General features: G+C 43.7%; 1 protein-coding gene across 20 annotated transcripts in view; it reads right to left on the bottom strand.

The window, feature by feature from the left end:
- The window catches only part of LCORL (ligand dependent nuclear receptor corepressor like), a 159,277-nt gene extending 139,315 nt beyond the window's left edge, over window positions 1–19,962 (bottom strand). For 13 of the 20 annotated variants that reach the window (XR_011997237.1, XR_011997239.1, XR_011997238.1 and 10 more), the window contains exon 1: window positions 19,632–19,946. Coding sequence is in view for 12 of the 20 variants with exons in the window: in XM_072738019.1 (XP_072594120.1) it covers window positions 19,632–19,773 (142 nt within the window). In the remaining 8 variants the exon portion in view is untranslated. Of the gene's footprint in view, window positions 1–19,631 lie in introns of all 20 variants that reach the window. The other 7 variants (XM_072738021.1, XM_072738017.1, XM_072738010.1 and 4 more) reach the window with 5 other exon arrangements.
- Between the last annotated feature and the right edge of the window lie 1,166 nt (window positions 19,963–21,128).

Here is a 21,128-nt window from a genome sequence, read left to right as displayed (position 1 = left end):
TATAATTTTTATATAATTGTAACTTTAAGCACACATATGACAACAGGATCTCCTGTTCAATTGTTCATTAAAATTAAACTAAAAATACTTATTTTTTTAAGTCTCCTGGAATTATCACCATTATTATCACTAAAGACAAATTATACACATAGATGAATATCTATATATACCTAGGTATCTATATACATCTGTATGTATATATATATCCCTATCCATCTATATCTCATAAAGTTCATATCTTCTGAGCTATAATTTGCTATGGTTCTTTTAATAAACACCCAAGACATAAGTAACAAATTAGCATGAGCGCTGACATAACACTAATGTGAAAAACTTTAATGTTATTATTATTTCAACAACAATCAAGTAAGATGAGTGCTCTGAGGGATTTTGACACATTAGCTATACCACTGTTAATTCAGTGGCTCTATAAGATCAAAAACGATGAACTGCTCTTCAGCATATGTAACGAACCTATTAATAAGCAGTACTCTCTTTGGTTTGCTTGATGTATAGAAAATGTCAGACAGATCTAAGACATAAGCAGCAATGGTTTCTTACTGGTTTTAGAGGTATTCAAAAAACAGAGGACAAAGATGGAAGAGAAGGAGAAAGAAGATAGAGTATGTGAGAAAGGAAAAATAGAGAAACAGTAAACTTCTGGGGTCTAAATCCATTTTTTGGGGGGGCTCATAACCAAAGCATATACAACCAAAAACAAGCAGTAAGAGGTCATAAATGTCCTATTTTCCACAACTCTTACATAAATCCACAATTATTTGCAACAAAATGTGTGAGCTGGGTTTTTCACATTGGAAGAAATGGGTTATAGCCATTCAGACAACCAATATATAAAATGTTTTGTTCTGAATAAAAATTTTAATATTAGGGGTGCCTGGAGTGGCACGGTTGGTTAAGCATCGGACTCTTGATTTCAGCTTGGGTTATGATCTCATGGAGTGGGAGACTCTGCACTCAGCGTGGAGTCGGCTTGGGATTCTCTCGCCTTCTCCTTCTGCCCCTCCTGCTTGTTCTCTCTCTCAGGTAGATAAATAAATCTTTAAAGAAATTTTTCTTTAATATTAAAAATCAGGCCAGAATTTGTAATACCGCTAAAGCTGGGTCACAGAAATATGGAAATTCATTATGCTTTCTTCTACTTTTGTACATAGTTAAAACTTCCCATAATGATTTTTATAAATTATGCCCAAGTTTTCAAATATTCTCTTAGGAAGGCTCCTTTTGATTTCCCCCAAAGAAAGAGTAATCATGGTTTGCATAGGGTTAGTCTAAAAGAATTTTAACAGTGAATTCATTGAATGGAATGTGGAAAGTGGCATTCCTGTAACCTTCCAAACTTAAAAGCAAGTTAACAATAATGTCAGTTAAATTTCAATTAAATATCAAGATAAGGGCTAATTTCTTAGGACAATATTTTATTTTATTATTTTTTTAAAATTTTTATTTATTTATGATAGTCACACACACAGAGAGAGAGAGAGAGAGAGAGAGGGGCAGAGACACAGGCAGAGGGAGAAGCAGGCTCCATGCACCGGGAGCCCGACGTGGGATTCAATCCCGGGTCTCCAGGATCGCGCCCTGGGCCAAAGGCAGGCGCCAAACCGCTGCGCCACCCAGGGATCCCTTAGGACAATATTTTAAAAACCAATATAACTATTCACATTCTGGCCTTAAACCAATTTTTGTACTTTATGGTTTCTGCCACATTGCAAGCCTCAGGGATGCTATAATAATTTTTGGGAAAACAAAAACAAAAACAAAACAGAGGTAGACCAAGAATTCAGTTTTAAGGGCACCCAGGTGGCTCAATTGGTTGAGCATCTGACTCTTGATTTCAGCTCAGGTCATAATCTCAGGGTTGAGGGATCAAGCCCTGCATTGGATTCTAAGCTAGGCTGGGAGTCTGCTTGAGAGTCTCTCTCCCTCTTCCTCTGTCCCTCCCCCCGCTGCTGGCGCATGCTGGCTCTCATTCTCTCTCTCTAGAATAAATCTTAAAAAAAAAAAAGTTCAGGGGTGCCTGGTTGGCTCAGTCAGTTAAACGTCTGCCTTCAGCTGAGGTCATGATCTCAGGGTCCTGGGATCGAGCCCTCCCTGAGCAGGGAGTCTGCTTCTCCCTCTCCCTCTCCTGCTGCCCCTGCTGTTTGTTCTTCCTCCGTTAAATAAATAAATAAATAGTTTTTAAAAGTTCAGTTTTAGATATGCTACATTTAGGTTATCTGAAAGATACACAAGTAAGTGAAGAAAGATCAAGTAAATCAAATATTAAGATAGATCAGTAACTGGGAGGACACAGAGAAGATGAAGGTAAAGGAAGTGTTTGGGATTTTGTTTAAAGATGGAATCATTAGGGACACCTGGGTGGCTCAGTGATTGAGTGTCTGCCTTTGCCTCAGGGAGTGATCCCGGAGTCTGGGGATCGCATCCTGCCTCAGGCTCTTTGCATGGAGCCTGCTTCTCCCTCTGCCTGTGTCTCTGTCCCCATGGCTCCCTCTCTCTCTGTCATGAATAAATCAATAAAATCTTTTAAAAAAAGACGGAATCATTATATATCACAGCTATGCAGTCTAAAACCTACAGTGAACCACATTACACTCTAGCAACTTTGACACAATTAGGGAAAACTGATTTGAGACAGTCTTTCCAAATTACTTCTTGTTGATTATAAAATTATTCACAAACAACATACAATTACAAAATAAAGTTAGTCTATCTAGGCTAAATTTTCCTGACAGATAATAAGGAATCAAATTTGGGAGGGGAAAAAGCAAAATACTACACACACAATAGTCAAGGTCTAAAGCCAACCCTGGACCTTCAAATGTTAAGAAAACAAGAATGCCGGGGGGCCCCACACCATCCCTGCAGCAGATGCAGGAGCCTCTGAACTGTGAAATATGAAAAAATATGCTGTTCTATATCCTCTCTTGTATAACTGTTTCACAATCCAAGTAGGCCTCCTAAAAGAAGCCCAAAAATGATTTTTTCTATTTTTCCTTTTTCTGTATGCTCATAGCTCATCAATATGTAAAATCTGTTGATTGCAATGCATTATATTTTTGAGTTTTTCCTTCTCTTCCATTGACCACTACTACTCTTATTTCAGATCCTTATAATTTCTTGGTTGGGCTATCTTGACATCCTCCTGGTTGATTTGCCTGTCCTGTTCCTGTATTACTCTACTGGTAATCTTATAAAACCACAAAGGAAACTATGTCACTTCCATGCTTAAAACCCATCAATGGTTTTCCACTACCTGACAGTTACTTAATGGGGATGATAAAAATATTTCCTACTTATATAACTCGTGAAAATCAAATGAGCTTGAATGTAAACATTCAATGCCTAACCCAAAGTAAATAATTAAAAATAACAATAATTACTATTATATTCCACTTACAAGTTTCTTCATGGTTCATCTTCTCTTTCTCTTTTCTCATGTCCCACAATCATCCTGTGGCCATTCTTGGACCCATATAAGGAAACCTGATCACTCTCTTGCTTTGTATCACAATGTTAATATTGTATATGCTTCAATTACAGCACTTACCATAGTAAAACCTCATGTAACCTACAAGACTGTGCTTCATGAAAACCATCTAATGCATGAGTCCCCTAACACAATGCCTGACCCCATAAACACTTACTTTAAAAAAATTATGAGATGCACAAAAGAACATAGCAGATGACCATGCTTCCTTCAATATTGAAAATCCTATTATATTTTATATAAATTAAAGGGGCAATTTTTGAATGGGTCTAAAGAATGAAAGGGTCAGCAAAAACTCATTCTGTGACAGAAGATAAAAGGATCTGTGGGGTCAGACTGATGAGAAGAGTGAAGATAAATAAGATGACTTAGTAAGATAAGTTACATAAGTAAGCTAATACATACTCATAGGGATATTCCATCCCATTTATCCCATTTATAAGTTGTACCAATGCCAGAATGGAAACATTAAAAGGTCAAATAATAAAGCAAAGGAGAAAAAAATAGGTAATGATTAGACTGATGCCATAATGTTAGTGTGTTTAAAAAAAAATTTGCCAGGGTACTACTTTCCTATACTCTAAATGGGTATAGGGAAGAAACAAAGGGGAATTAAAATGATATATTGTCATTAGCTCTTCCTTCTATTTGATCATTTACCATCCTTTGGAAAAGTTCAAAAGAGATGGAAAGGAAATGGCCATCATTCTTGGAACTGGGGTAGACAGAAATTCTTTTTTTTTTTTTTTTTTTTTAATTTTTTATTTATTTATGATAGTCACAGAGAGAGAGAGAGAGAGAGAGGCAGAGACACAGGCGGAGGGAGAAGCAGGCTCCATGCACCGGGAGCCTGATGTGGGATTCGAACCCGGGTCTCCAGGATCGCGCCCTGGGCCAAAGGCAGGCGCCAAACCGCTGCGCCACCCAGGGATCCCAGAAATTCTATATCCAGACTAAAAACACTGATAATCCGTGCTGGGAAATAATATCCTTGCCCATAATTCCATGTTCTAACCACCTGCCATTCCCAACAGATGACCAAGAAAGAAATCTAGATGTATTACTTCTGGTTAATCTGCCTTAACAGAACCCTTAACTCAGATATGTGTGTTTAAATAACAGAAGACCCTATTCTCTTTAATTTCTCACCAAGAACAAAGGGCTGAAGTAGTTTAAATCCAGAATAATTTTCCCTACCATTGAAACACAGGGTTCTGAAATGCAACAGAGAACAGCACTATTTTACTAAAGCTTTAGACACAACTAGACACAACTAGCTGATTAAGGGTGATCAGACTTGTTAATTTCTTCACCAGGTTTGACTAAGAGTCATATAGACCGGGATGTGAATGCCACCCGCGGATTTCCTCCGCGGAAAGTCTTGGGCAGCCTCTCTCAGCCTCGGTTTTCTACCCTGTAAAATGAAGATAAAAATTGTACTATGTCACATGTGAAAATTAAATGTGATTAATACACATGGTGTATGAAACATGGGGAGCACTCAATTGATGATATTAGCTACCATTATTTCAAAGGGCAATTCTTAGTGCTGAAAAACCTGTAAGACAATCTATACATTACTAACTACGTGGTTTTAAGAGCTGAGGGTGATTAATCCAAGAGAATGTAATATTTCAGTTCATAACACTGCTTTTAAATACTTTTACTTTGTAATAATTTTATGTATTTATTTATTTTGAATATTTATTTGTATGAGAGAGAGAAACAGCACGAGCAGGGGGAAGCACAGAGGAATAAGCAGGGAACCTGACACAGGGCTGGATCCCAGTACCCTGAGATCATGATCTGAGCCAAAGTCAGATGTTTAACCAACTGAGCCACCCAGGGGCTCCTGTAACAATTTTAAATTTATAGACAATGTTTTAAGTACAGTAAAAACTTTTATTTTCCCTATTTGAGAGTAAATGACCTACATGTCCCATCACCCTTAAATTCTTTAACAGGTAATTCCTACAAAAGCATTCTCTTAGGATACAACCATTAAAATCAGTAAATTAAGAATGATAAATTACGTATACTATTTCCAATCTATATATAATGAAAGAAAGCCATGAGTTCACACCCGTATTTCATTTCCAGTCCAACACTACAAAGAGCATTCTAGTTTTCTCCTACTCCATTCTTGTAACTCTCCTTTCAGACCATGAGAGGCCTGGCTCCCATTATCTTTAATATTTATTTTTTTGACCAGTCTCCCTCTATGTAACCAATCTCCCATTGTGGCTCTCTCCCCCTCCGTACATAGACACTTCCCTCACCTTTCTCGGCCCCAATACCCCCAAAGCCTCCTCCATGTATATAACTTCCTCATTTTATTCAAGTCCCTATTCCTCATGCCTGGCACCCCTCCTACAAGAATATCTTCCTCCACCTGCTCAGGCACTAACATCCTACCTATACTGAGATGACCCTCTATTGGGATGCCTTCTTATCCCCACCCTCAGGCTCTGATGTCTTATACTGGGATGCCTCTGCGCATCAACTCCCTCCTCACTCAGCCTGACTCTCAATACACCCACACCAGGCTACCTTCCTACACGGATGTCTTTCTTTCCCATCCCACCTCCAAGTAGATGCCCTCTTTATCCTCTTACCCTGTTAAAGCCCAGACACCTCTTACTAGGAACAACCAACCTCCCTCACTAGGTCTACTATCCTTCACAGACAGCCTGCTCGGGCGCTGACAATTCGCACCAGTGTGCCCTTCTAGGCAGATTACTCCTCACCTCTTGAAAACCTATCAACCCACATGGAAACCCTCCTCACATATACCATCCAGTGTACATATGTACCCTTGCTTGGTCCCACCTGATGGTTTTAGTACTGAACTGTTCAGAAAGGGGAAGACGGAGAGAATAAGGAAGAATTGATAACATTTTAAGGAAAGAGATACCAGTGAATAAACTGCATAAGCACCCATAATCAGAACTGATTAAAAGCATAATTTATCAAAGTATCTGCTTTTTCCTCTTAAATAGTGCTCTATTCTTTCTAAATTTAAAAAGTTACTAGATGAAGAAGTTAGTGTTGTCCTTCTTTTCTCACCAAACATGAATTTTGTTCAAGTATCTTACACAGGTCTATGGAAAAACTAGTTCATTAAAAAAGAGAAAGTTTGGGACGCCCGGGTGGCCCAGCGGTTTGGTGCCTGCCTTTGGCTCAGGGGGTGACCCCGGGGTCCCAGGATCAAGTCCTGCGTCGGGCTCCCCGCAGGGAGCCTGCTTCTCCCCCTGCCTGTGTCTCTGCCTCTCTCTCTCTCTGTGTCTCTCATGAGTAAATAAATAAAATCTTAAAAAAAAAAAAAGAGAAAGTTTAAGAAATATGGTTGTTTCAAACACAAGAATTAAATATTTTAAAAAATATCCAGAATATGTAAATTTGACTTGTTTTCAGTATAATAACAGTTGAACTGTTTCCAGTACACTTATCTCCAGGTGTAACTTGGCAAAAAAAGTAACCTGGATTGTCGGAGGAATAACACCTTTTCCTTGCCCCTTGTTTGTTTCTATGAGCAAGGATGCTTTGCAAGCACAATACGAGCCTCTCTTCTCCCCTAGGGAAGTGAACTAACTGCCTGATCTGATTGGTGATTTTGTAAAGAAGAACTGAGTAGACAGGGCTCAGTTCTGCTTCTTTTCCCCCCGGGAATAAGCTACTGGGAAAACATACCTGCAGAGACCTCCTGTTTTGCTCTGCTTCCCTAGTATGCCTAGGCCTGGGTGGATAAGTTGGCCTATGCCAGGCCATGTGACTCCCACCACGCTACTCTTCTAACCTGGCCTCAACAGCAGTAGAGGTGGTATTTTGGCTTCCATCTCTCTCCTTATTTTTAAAGTTGTTCAAGGCCCAGGCAGAAAAGAAGGATGCCATTTCCGAGTACTTCAGCCATCCAACATCTTAATTAATATATTGAAGTGGAGATTGCTCATTTTCCCAGTTTTGACTTAAAAGGGCTGCTTCAATTTGAGTTTCTCAAAACTATTACAAACAAAAAACCCTCAAACCTGAAACCAGCAGATGTTCAAAATGAACACAAGCCAATTTATCAGATCATGCTTATTACCCGTTTAAAAAAAAAAAAAAACAACAACAAACAAACTTTAAGACTTCAAGACTCATAGTTTCTTCCTTATAGAAGCCATAATTTATACTTCCCATCCTACTCCCTACTCCCACCCAATATTCCAATTGTCACAAGAGTGCTGAATATTTTCAGAATATATCATTATTTAGGCTTCTATGCTTTTGCTTACATGATCCCTCTGCCTCTTCCCTCCACCCTACTTTCCCACTGGATTATTTAACTTAGGAATAAGTGAACTATGGTCTGTAGGCCACATCTGGCTATTTTTGTAAATAATTTATTGGAATACAGCCATGCTCATTCATTTATATATTGCTTTTGCACTGTAACAGTAAAGTTAAGTAGCTGCAACAGAGACCATATAATCCACAAAGCCTAAGGTATTTATTACCCAGCCCTTTACAAAAAAGCTTTTGTACAGCACAAGGAAACTCATCAACAAAACAAAAATGCAACCTACTGAATGCGAGAAGATATTTTCAAATGATATATCTGATAAGAGGTTAATATCCAAAATATATAAAGAACATATATAACTCAACACCAAATAAAATCCAATTAAAAATAGGCAGATTACCTGAATAAACATTTTTCCAAAGTAGATCTACACAGATGGCCAACAGACACATGAAAAGATGTTCAACATCATTAATCATCAAGGGAATGCAAATCAAACCACAATGAGATATTACTTCACACTAGTCAGAATGGCTAGTATCAAAAAGACAAGAAATAAGTATTGGAGAGGATGTAAAGTAAAAGGAATGCTTGTGCACGACTGGTGGGAACGTAAAGTAGTACAGCCACTATGGAAAACAGTATGGAGGTTTCTCAAAAAACCAAAAATAGAAACATCATATGATCCAGTAATTCCACTACTGGGTATTTAGCCAAAGGAAATAAAAAAACTAATTCAAAAAGTTATATGCATCCCTATGCTTACTGCAGCATTATTTACAACACCCAGTCCAAGGATCCATTTATAGATGAATGGATAAAGATGTGAGATACACACACACACACACACACGAGTATTACTCAGCCATAAAACAAAAATGAGATCTTGCCATTTGCAACAACACCCATAGGCATAGAGGGTATTATGCTATGTGAAATAAGTCAAGCAAAGAAAGACAAGTACCACATTATTTCACTTATGCGAGGAATGCAAAAAAAACAAAACAAATAAATAAAATAACAAAAACCCTCAAACTCTTAAATACAGAGAACAAATTGGTTATTGCCAGAGAGGAGGTAGTGTAAGGATGGGCAAGACAGGTAAAGGGGATTAAGAAGTATAAACTTCCGGGATCCCTGGGTGGCTCAGCGGTTTAGCGCCTGCCTTTGGCCCAGCGCGATCCTGGAGTCCCGGGATCGAGTCCCATGTCAGGCTCCCTGCATGAAGCCTGCTTCTCCCTCTGCCTGTGTCTCTGCCTTTCTCTCTCTCTATCATGAACAAATAAATAAATCTTAAAAAAAAAAAAAAAAGAAGTATAAACTTCCAGTTACAAAATGAATAAAATGGGAGTGGGGGGAGGGAGGGAGGTTTGCACCTGGATGGCTCAGTTGGTTAAGCGTCTGCCTTTGACTCGGCTCTGGTCAGGATCCCAGGATCCTGGGATTAAGCCCCACGAAGGGTTCTCTCCTCAGTGAGGGGCTTGCTTCTCCCTCTCCTTCCCGCTCCCCCCGCTTGTGTGCGTGCAGCTCTCTTTCTCTGTCAAATAAATAAATAAAATCTTCTAAAAAAATTAAAAAATAAGTCAGGGGATGAAAAGTACAGCATAAGGAATAATAATAATAATAAAAAAAAGCTTGCCAACTCCTGTTTTCACTCAATCTTTTGAAGCCTCATTTCAGGTCCTTCAAATCAAAATTAATTGCTCCCTCTTCTGTCTTTCCATTATACCAACTCTAATACTCAACATCCCTGATAACTGTGAGTACTTTAAAAAAAGCAAAGTCTAAGCCCTATTCCTAGTGTATACAATAAGCTTTTCACCTACCTACAGTCCCCACCTCTCCCAACAATTTTCATTCTTAGGGTAAGTATTTTGAAAGAAGCTTCTGCCCTGTTCTCTACCCCTTATTCAGTTCTCCCAAGGGAAAGTGGAATGACTAATACTGGCAACATCCTGATAGCTGCTCCTAGTGGGATGAATTAATGTTTTAAAGGTCATTTTTCATGCATGGCCAAGCCTCCTCTCCCTCTGCCTAAATGGTCATACCTACCAATAAGCAAATCGCATGGTAAACTTAGAAGAGGTCTGCAGTGCCAGCCGCTCTATCTTTGACAGGTTGCTAAACTCAATTCAGGGACACAGGGAATAAAGAAGTCTGATTTGGTCTCAATTCCAAGCCAAGTTCTCCCATGCAACCTTACCATTTTAAAAGGTAATATTTTAATCTCTGATTCTGAAGTCTACTTCCAATTCAGAACCCAGTAAGGAAGAAACAGAATTATACCCCATCAACTAGCACAAAGTAGGACTCACGATATTTCATGATTAACTGACAACAGTAAAATAACTGGAAAAAAAAAAGCATTCCTTTAAATTGTGTAACACACTAATTCTGCACATATCTTAGTGATGAACTTAATTAGGAAAATATTTTTTAAAGAAAAAGGGATGCTTTTAGAGTACACAGTAAGTGGAAACCAAGCCCTTTCTATGTATCTGCCTCAATATCTTGTTGCATTCAAGTCTTAGATTAAATAACATACAAAGTAATCATTAATTTCCCCGTCTTAATGGTATCTCCCACCTAAGTAACAAACATCCCTAGACCCCAGGTTCTTCCAATTGCTATTCCATTTATCCATTTTTCCTCAAAATGTAGCTTCTCAAATGAGTAGTCTACTAAAAGACTAAAAGTCTACTAAATGTTACCTTCTCTTACTTACATCTTATTTTCTAGCCTGTTAATACAACCTGCCCTACCACACTGCTGAAATTTACCAGTTAATGTCACCTAGAACCCCCACGTTGCCAAAAAACAATGTATACTTTCCAGTTTGAAGGTATTTAACATCTCAACAATGTAACAATCCTTTCTTCTTGTAACACTCCTCTCCCTCCATTAAGTAGTACTACTTACTGTCTCCCGGTTTTCCTACTTAGAGCCAATTGCCTTACTTTTCAACATAAAAGTTCAGAGGCTGTATTTGGGAGCTCCCCTTCATCTGTCCAAAGAATGTTAAGATTCCTTAAGGCATGGTATAGAGTACTCTCTACTCTTCTCTACTTTGATTATCCCCTACCCCTAGGTGATGTCATCTATTTCCATGGATTTAAATATCCTCTTTATGCTGATAACACCTTAACTTATATCTTTAGCCTACAAACTACTACTACATAAATAGTACAGAACCTTTTCCCCAAACAAAAAACAGTGAACATATGAGGACAGAAATTATCCTAGCGTACAGATAAATAATTTGTGCCAAAGGCTATAATGATTAAAGCTAAGAAAGAAATAATATTCTCTCAATTCTTAATCCTTTCTACCATTTGTTAAGACAGTCCACTGTCCCGAAATGGTCGACTACTTAAATACGAAGACTACTGGACAAGTTACTTCCTACATGCACACACCGCACATGTCCATCATCAGAAAAGAACCGGCCAATCTGAATTAATTAAAAAAGGTCTCAAACTTGTTACTCAATAAATACTTTAGGAAAGATTCTAGGTTGCAACTGATTTTTAAAAGTGACTGAGGATGCAGGGTAGAAGATATAACTAAAAAGATAGTCAAGGATTCGGGGCAACGTGTACAAAAGAGAAGCAAAAGCAGATGAGAATGTATGGGCTGTCAAGAAGCGGCTAGACAAATGAATGGGGGAAGAAGCAGTCTGGTAAACCATGATCAACTAATTGAGTAAGATTATGAGTTTTTACTTGATGAAGAAAGACAAATGGGAGATACTACTGCTTTGTAAACTACAAAACCAAAGCAGGTATTTCAAATAATGATTTATTATAGATTATAAACTAGACTGAAACACAATAAACAGCAATGCAGATACTGACATAAACCAAAATATTATCTGAATCTGCTCAACATGTTTACTTTACTATAAAAACCGAATCCACAAGACAGTGTAAAGGAGGTAATAATAGCGTGGCAACAAATAAAGAAAAAAGAAAAACGAGAAGTGAATGAAGTAAACAGGATAGGTTTGCTGTCAACCATGAGAAAACTGCATAAAATGAGATGAGATACAGAATAGTGATTCTTCATGAAGTTTTACATTATCTTACTTTTTGTGGTGAATAAAAACTATTGAAAGAATTGCTTAATGATAGAGTCAGCATGGACTCTAAGCATGGACTCTAATAAAGTTAAACGGGTACCTCAAATTTAGAATTTATGAATTTGGTGCTCTAACCAACTGTTATCTATCACCCATGAAAGCTGGCTATATTCATACACCAAAAAGAAGGAATACTACCGAAAAAGAAAAAGATAGTAAATCCACATACAAAAAATGTAGATTATACTTGAAAGACTGAATTTATTAATAAGGAAGAAAAAACTGCATATCCAAAAATCTACCTGCCTTTGTTGCTCCTCCCAAGAGGTAGAATTAGAGACCAGGATTGAAAGTCTGACAAGTCAGGGGAATATGGAGGATACACAGTAACAGCGTTGTATTAAGGTGCACAGCCAAGCTGAGAGGGGTGCACACATACAGCCAGCTGAGGGAAACAGCATGGGCATGAAGAGACAGCATGATGCAGGAAGGACGTTATGATATACACAGACCAGCTTGTAGCCTATATCTAACATCTACAAAAATACAAAATTCACACATTGCTTGGTTCTAAGGATGGCAGGATTTTACTCTTCCAATTATAAAATAATCCAGGAGTACGAAGAATTTCAACTTTTACAAGTAAAATCCATTGATATGCCTATTATAAACACAAATTTGGATACATGTCTTAACCACTCAACTATACATTATCATAGAGTACATCTGCCTGGTGTATGTTATTAGTGCCATAATTTACACCTTTTTAAATGGGTAAAAAAAAAAAAATTGCTAGTTTGAAAAAATAGTACAGCCTAGTGCCAAGGTTTCTGGATGGCTGATCCATCCATACCAGTCCTCATCAAATTCAGATTTTTAATTAAATCTACTCTTCTGGAATTTATTTGACAATAATGACAAGATGAAGCAGAAGTTAGTGCAAAGACAAGAGTAGAGGGCAAGAAGCAGCCAGAAAGAAATGTCAAGTTGATTATCTAGAATTTTATTTACCTGGACTGTCCTATCTTTAAGACTCATAGTTCTATGAACTGGCCCATAACTTCTTCATAGGTTAAAATTAGAAGAAGAAACTATCCTCTGACACTAATACTGCTATTATAAATGGCGCAGGTAGTTTGAAAGAAAGTCTACTCTACAAGCAGTTGCTGAGTGCAAAGCTCTAAGGCAGTGATGTGTTTAATAGAAAGAGACAAATAGAGAGTAGACAAAGGGTAGCTTCAAGATGATCTAGCACGATACAGATTTTTAAAATGAATTTAAACTAATTTCTTATATTCAGGTACTCTAAAGCCAAAAGATCGCTAAAAATGTAGGAAGCATCATTTCTTTTGATCTCCCCATACATGAAAAGACAGGATTATGCTAAGTGATATACTGTGATTCTAAAACCCTGACTCTGGAATACAGATCATGCATGCCCTCACTATCTTTTCCTCTAATAGGCCTCATGGTCCTTTTACTGCTTATCAGCATTCCCACCAGAAAGAATCTATTGGCAAAAGCGTAAAGCTCAAAGCTGCTAAAAACCTGTGTAAATCACTAATAACAATACTTTATATTTATGGAATGCTTTCTATATGGCAGACACATATTAACATATATCAACATAATTAATTCTCAGAACCACTTCATTATCTCCAATTTACAGATAAGAAACTGAAGTAACCCTAGGCTTCAAACACAGGTAATCTAACTTCAGAGCCTATTTATTTGCTGTATTTTCTCCGAATAAAAGATCTGGAGAAAGATAAATTAAGCTGTGGATCTGGTTATTATCAACACATTTGAAATAAGGGGTGCCATGGTGTCAAGAGTTGGCCGGAGCTACTATACTACAGAACTGTGTTGTCCAAGAAGGTAGCTACTTGGACACGTGGGCTATTAAATACCTGAATTGTGTCTAGTTTAAGGTGTGCCAGGTGTATAAAATACCTAACTTCAAAAATTTAGTATTAAGAATGTAAACTAACTCATTAATAATTTTTGTATGGATTCTTAAAATATTTTGAACATATTGGCCTAAAAAAAGTGCCTTTCCAATGTGGAGATTAAAAAACTTTAAATATTTGGCTACCATTATATTTCTACTGGACAATACTGGTATGTAGGAAGGAAATTGGAGTTTATAGAATGATTCTAATCAAATCTTTGCCATTTTGTTGTGCTGTTGCCCCCTTAGACATATCAGTTACACTAAGTATTAGCTTCTGTATCAGAAAAATGTTTTTTTTGTTTTTGTTTTTTTAAAGATTCATTTATTCATGAGAGACACAGAGAGGAGAGAGACAGACAGACAGGCAGGCAGGCAGAAGGAGAAGGAGGCTCCATGCAGGGAGCCCGACGTGGGACTCGATCCCGGGTCTCCAGGATCAGGCCTTGGGCTGAAGGCAGGTGCCAAACCGCTGAGCCACCCAGGCTGCCCAGAAAAATGGGGTTTAAAAACAGTTCTAAAAAACAAAACAAAACAAAAAAAGAGTCCTAAAACCTAGTGTTCAGATTTTGGTATCTACACCTATCCTCCACTAAAAAGAATGGAGGGCTCCTTGGAGAAATGTCTTACATGGGGGCTGGGATAGGGTAAACAGAAGATGAACCTGGAATATCTTGGCAGGAAGTGTGTGCTCAAAAAGTCATTTGAGAGATGAGGGTGAAAGGGGTTGTAGAGAGGTGGACTTGTCAACAAACACCGGAAGCAGCTTCATGAGGCTCCCAGAGACCAAACCTGAGGCAATCTGGGAATCAAAGTAATGACAGTAATGGATTGAACCATTAAATAAAAGTAGAACCCATGAGTTCATACTGATAAAAGTAACTGGATAAGTAAACAGTGGAGGAGATGGGAAAGATTGCTTTATGACGGAATACCAAGTACTAATTACAGAAGGAACGATGAAGTTAGAGAATCACAAGTGGATGTTAAAACTTGTGGGTGAGGGGATCCCTGGGTGGTGCAGCGGTTTGGCGCCTGCCTTTGGCCCAGGGCGCGATCCTGGAGACCCGGGATCGAATCCCACGTCGGGCTCCCGGTACATGGAGCCTGCTTCTCCCTCTCTCTGTCTCTCTGCCTCTCTCTCTCTCTGTGTGTGACTATCATAAAAAAAAAAAAAAATTTTTTTTTAAAAACTTGTGGGTGAAATATTGGTGAGACTATGTAAATATTCTGTTCCTCAAAATATTTTTCCACAAATTACACATTAATTACAAAAGGATAAATAATAACTTCCAGGGAGAAATACAGAGAATACCACCGTAGCTAATTTTCAAAGCTAACATCACCAACATTGGGACAAAGCAACATCAAGAACCTCAAGATATGATGTACTGATAAAGAACCTCTCTTTAGAGGTGTTCCTGCCAAATATGTATAACCAATCTAGTCACAAGAAAACAACAGACAAATTCAAATTAGGGACATTCTACAAAATAACCATCCTGTACTTTTAAAAATGTCAAGGCCAAGAAATACAAGAAAGGCTGAGGAAGTGTTCCAGATTAAGAGAGACTACGGAGATAGTACTACTGAATGCAATACATGATCCAGGACTGGGAGGTAGGAGGGTGCTTGGAGATAAAAGAGATTAAAAATTGAGCATAGATTATGAAATAGATAACTGTATTATGTCATTTTTAAGTCTCCTGGTTTTAATAATTACACTGTAGTTAGGCAAGATAATGCCCTTGGTCTTAGGAAATATACACTGAAGAATTTAAGGGCAGAGAGGTATGATGTCACCAAATTATCCTCATATAGTTCAGAAGAAAAAATAGACATAAGGCAAGAATGATAAATGCAGCAAAATATAATACAATTGGTGAATATGGTTAAGTGTATGCAGGAATTCCTTGTACTATTCTTCCAACTTTTCATGTAAATTTGAAATTTCATCAAAATTAAAAGTTAGCAAAAAGTAGAAAAACAAAAAGCTTGGCCTATCTCCCAGACTGAATATCCTAATAGACTATACAATACCTGGTAACATTTAAAAATATGCTAATGCATTACTTTTATGCCTGACTACTTTGTTTTAAATTTAATGTATTGTCAGATACTAACTGTATTATAAATTCCATAAGACCCAAGACTGTTATCACTCAATGTCATATTGAGTACCAGGATACTATTTACTATACCCAATAAGCACTCAAACATTTGTTAGCTGAGTATACTCAACATTATAGCATTGCATAGGACGATTATAGAAAAACTATTAAATTATAAAAAGCACATTATAAATAGAGCTATTAACTAGGACACAGAGTCTGTAGAACTTTTCAATTAAATTGTAAAAAAGAAAAACGAGGAATCACAGAGTAGTCACAAATCTAACCTAAAGACATGAGTTCCACAAATAGAGGAAAGCGGACGTAACCTTCCATATTGAGTTAAACATCTTAGCTCACTACCGGCAGTCATGACAACCAAAATGAACTTTTTCCCCTTTGAAATTAGAATTTATATAGGAGTCATTAAAAAAAAAAAATCAGATTACTTTAAAAACTTAGGCTAAGGGGATCCCTGGGTGGCTCAGCAGTTTAGCGCCTGCCTTTGGCCCAGGGCGTGATCCTGGAGTCCCCGGATCGAGTCCCATGTCGGGCTCCCGGCATGGGAGCCTGCTTCTCCCTCTGCCTGTCTCTGCCTCTCTATCATGAATAAATAAATAAAATCTTAAAAGAAAAAAAAAAACTTAGGTTAAGAACTGAGACTTAAAATTTCACTACTGGCTCAATACCAATTTGCTGTATAAGCCTAGGGACACTGCTTACAAGAGATACTGCTTTCAAACTCATATAAAAATAAGACTTTTGGAAGATTTTCTTTTCCAAAGGTAGAAAGTATAATTCATAAAAATGATTTCAAGCAATAAAGCACTAAATATATTAAATATAGAAATATACACATATAAATATTCACACACACCCAAAAGGAAAGAGAATATGGCTTTTTTGTAAATATGTTTACCAAGTTAATTATTAAATATAAGCACGCCAATAGCAAAAAATAATTTAAAATAGTCACACAAAATACATTTAATCCTAATTCACACTATAAATAAGGTCTTCACATATACGATACTGAAAAAACCCAATCAACAAGTGTATGTCCCGTTTAAAAGAGTTTTATTGTTTATTTAAAAACAACAGTGGCAGGGATCCCTGGGTGGCGCAGCGGTTTGGCGCCTGCCTTTGGCCCAGGGCGCGATCCTGGAGACCCGAGATCGAGTCCCACATCGGGCTCCCGGTGCATGGAGCCTGCTTCTCCCTCTGCCTGTGTCTCTGCCTCTCTCTCTCTCTCTGTGACTATCATAAATAAATAAAAATTAAAAAAAATTAAAAAAAATAAAAACAACAGTGACAAAAACAAAGTATGAGATGGGTTTTACTAGGTCTCCTGGCTGGGACTATGGGAAATAATTCTCAAATATAGTTAGAGACCAGGAAAAAATTTCCTTTCAAATACAGTACAGCTCTACATTACATTAAAAATATAACATAGAGCTTGCATGTTAGACATAGCACGTAGCTCAGTTTTCAGGGTCTCCCAATCCTACCTGTATGTCTGAATAGATGGGGCAGAAAGATATTTGAAATCCCTTTTTCCATCAAATCCAATGTCCTGTTTAAAATTTGACTATTCTTCAAAACTACTTTTTTTTTTTTTTTTTTTTTGATATAGAGCCATACTTAATGTGTCTAAGCAAGGAGATAAGGGAAAAATCCCGAAGTATTCCCAAACAGAAGCCCCGAGGAAGACCCGCACGGTCCGGTCCTGAGCCAGGGTCCCCCGCGGTCCTCCCGCCCATCTCAGGGAGCCAGCGCCACAATTTCTAAACAGGTCGTCAGCGGAGGGGTCTTGAAGCGATCCTAAAAATGGGTCCGTTTTGTATTCAGGAAGCACTGGCAGCACTTAACATTTTTATAAAAGAATACCGTGAGGGTTTAAAACCTCTTCCTTTTTTTTTTTTTTTTCACTTTCCCTAGGAACTACAACCGCTTAGAAAAACTTGACTACACCTATTTCCCAGAAAATTTCCTTAAATGAGACCAAACTGTGTTTCATAAGGGCTGAACAGTTCGTTGGGTAAAGTGAACCCCACGGCCCCCGCGGGGCGCCCTTCCTTCCCGTGCGAATCCCCGCAGCCTGCACCCGCCGAGCTCCCAGCGCGGGGCCCCAGGCCGGCGCCGGACCAGGGGATCCCAGCACGGTCCTCCCTGCCCCGGGGGACGAGGCAGATCGTCGGGCGCTGAGCGGGCCCAGTGGATCCCAGCACGGTCCTCCCTGCGCCGGAGTGGGGGGACGAGGAAGATACTCAGGCGCTGAGCTGGACCAGGCGATCCCAGCATGGTCCCTCCGAGCGGGCCCAGTGGATCCCAGCGCGATCCCCCCTGCAGCGTGGGGGAGAGGGAGATGAGGCAGATCCTCGGGCGCTGGGCGGGACCAGTGGATCCCGGCGCGATCTCCCGAGCGGGACCAGTCGATCCCAGCGCGATCCCCCCCCCCCCCCCCGCACCGAGGGACGAGGCACATCCTTGGGCGCTGAGCGGGACCAGTCGATCCCGGCGCGATCCGCCCTGCACCGAGGGACGAGGCAGGTCCTCGGGCGCTGAGTGGGGCCAGTGGATCCCAGGATCCCGGCGCGATCCCCCGAGCGGGGCCAGTGGATCCCAGGATCCCGGCGCGATCCCCCTGCGCCGGGGGACGAGGCAGATCTCCGGGCGCAGAGCAAACAAGTCCGGGGGGCCGGGGCGCGGGCGCGGGCGGGGGCGCGGGCGGGGGCGGGGGCCGGGCGGCGCGCGAGCCGAGGGCAGCGAGGGCGGCGGGCGCAGGGGCCCGAGCGCGCGGGGCGCTCCCACCTGCAGGCGCCCGGGTCTCGGCCCGCGCCTCCCGCAGACGATGCCCCCGGGCCCGCACGCCGACCCGCCGGGTCGCAGCTCCTCGCACCCGGCTCACCCCGACGGACCCGCGGCCTCCGCAGCCCCGAAGTTTGCGGCCGGGGGGCCCGGGCCGCTCCGAGGGAGGCGGGCGCAGGGGGGCGGCGGCGGCGGCGGCGCGCGGGGACGGCCCATCGCCCGGCAGCAGCCGCGGGCCGGTCGCCCCGGCGTCCGCGGGCGCACAGGGAGGGGGCGCGGCGGGGGGGCGCGGGCGCCGTCGCCATGGCGACGCCCCCCGGCCGTCCGGACTTCCAAACAGGGAGGCAGAACTTCAAATCCCAACCGTCAGCGCCCGAGCGGCTCCGTCTTAAAGGGGCACACACCGCGCCGCGCCGCCCCCGCCCCCGCCGCCGCCCCCGCCCCTCGGGCGACGCCCCCGCCGGCCCGCCCGCGCCCCCCGCCCCGCGCCCCGCGAGCGCCCCGGAGCCCCCCGGTGCCGGCCCGGGGCCGGGGACGCGGAGGGGGCCGGGGCCGGGGCCGGGGCCGGGGCCGCGGCGGGGCGGGGGGCGTGAGCGCACGGCGGGGGCGCGGACCGGCCGCCCTGCCTCCCGCCCGCCCGGGCCGCCCGCCGCCGACAGCGCGCGCCGCGAGTTCCGGCCAACAGCCCCGGGCCGCCGGCGGCCGAGCTCCCGGGGCCGCAGACAAAAGGCGAGCGCCGGGGCCGCCGCCGCCGCGCTCCCGCCGCGCTCCCGGACGGCCCGGAGCGGGACCCCGGCGAGCCGAGCCGAGCCGAGCCGCGGCGGGGCCGGGGCCGGGGCCGGGGCCGGGGCCGGGGCCGCGGCGGGCAGGGCGGGCGGGCGCGGGCGTCTTACCTACACAGTGCATGAGGCGGTGGCGCCACGAGTCGAGCTCCCGCCGGAAGCCTCTCCTCTCCGCCGCGCACCGCGGGCTCCGGCACTGAGCGGCGGCGGCAGCAGCGGCGGCAGCGGCCATTCTCTCTCTCCCCTTGTCCATCTGCGTCCCGCGTCACGCGCCCTCATTTACATACGAGCGGCGCAGGCACGAGGCAGGGGCGCGAGCCCTCGGCGCGAGCCCCGGAGCGCGCGCCCCCCGCGGGGGGGTTGATTGACACGTGTCACTAGCCTCCCTCGGCCCTGCCCGCCCCCTCCCTGCGCTCCCGGCGGGGCGGGCGCGAGGCGGCGCGGGGGGAGGGAGCAACCTGCCGCTTCCGCCGGCCCCGCCCCCGCCCCGCCCCGCCCCCGCCCGCGGGCTGAGCTCCGGCTCGCCATCCTGCTCCCGCCGCCGCCGCCGCCGCCGCCGCCGCCGCCGCCGCCGCCCGCGAAAAGCCTGAGCGCGGAGCCCGGCCAGGGACCCGCGCGCCGATGGAGCGCACGAGCAACGCCTCCCCCGCCGACTCGGCGACGCGACTCGGGGCCGCCCGGGGACTTCACCTCCCAGGCTCCCTTGCGCCGCGGTCCCGGAGCGGAGCCGGCCGCCGCGCCGCGGTGCATGCCGGTCCTTGTAGTCCCGCGCCGGGAGGGGGCGGGCACTCCCTGGCTCTCACGGGGGGCTCGCCGCGGCGCGGCGCGCGGGCTCGCGGTGCAGCCGCCTTCGCGCCCCGGGGCTCCCCGTGGGAGGGCGCTCCCCCCCCCCACGAGGGCTCGGGCTCCGGCTCCGGCTCCGGCTGCGCTGCGCGCTCCCAGCGCCGGGAACTTCGGGGGCGGGGGGGTCCCCAGGGGCCCCGCCGCGCGGGGAAGCTCGAGCCGGTCCTGGGGCCGCATCACAGGTGCCCCCGCGGCTTCAGCGGCCCGGCCGCAGGGCTCTCGGGAACAGCATTTGCGAGCACCGCGGGAAAAGGTGGGGGGGGGCCTCCATGCAAAACTACCTGCGACGGGATTGGGTGTGTCCGGTGAACCCCCCCACCCCCAGACCGCGAACTGCGCCCCGCAGGACGCAGACGCCTGCAGGGCGCGCCCCGTTAGCGCGTGGGCCCGCACTTACAAACCTGGGATCAGCCTCACGCTCTGCTGCAGAGACTGCTCCTCCTCGACAGAGAAGGAAAACTTTTGCACTTTCTTTTTTTCTTTTGCTTTCCCCCCTCCCCCCTTTTTGGGGAAACTTTTGATTGGATGTAAACTCCTAAGGCATTTCTTGCTCTTGCAACAGCGAGGTTGTGCAGGGCTTTCCGGCCCTGCGCAGGGGTGCACCCAAAGCTTAGACACCCAAGGTCTGCTGAGAGGTGCCGTGCATGCCTGGGAATCCATGCACATCTTTTTGGGGAAATAGGCCTTATTCTTCTTGGAAACTCGTATGCGTTCAGCTCTACCCTTCCTGGTTTGTGGCTTGTCCCTCTTGGCTTGCTCGCTTGC

Source organism: Vulpes vulpes, chromosome 14 (genome assembly GCF_048418805.1).
Source record: "Vulpes vulpes isolate BD-2025 chromosome 14, VulVul3, whole genome shotgun sequence".
In the NCBI taxonomy this organism is placed as follows: domain Eukaryota; kingdom Metazoa; phylum Chordata; class Mammalia; order Carnivora; family Canidae; genus Vulpes; species Vulpes vulpes.
This window is presented reverse-complemented; position numbering and strand designations above follow the sequence as displayed.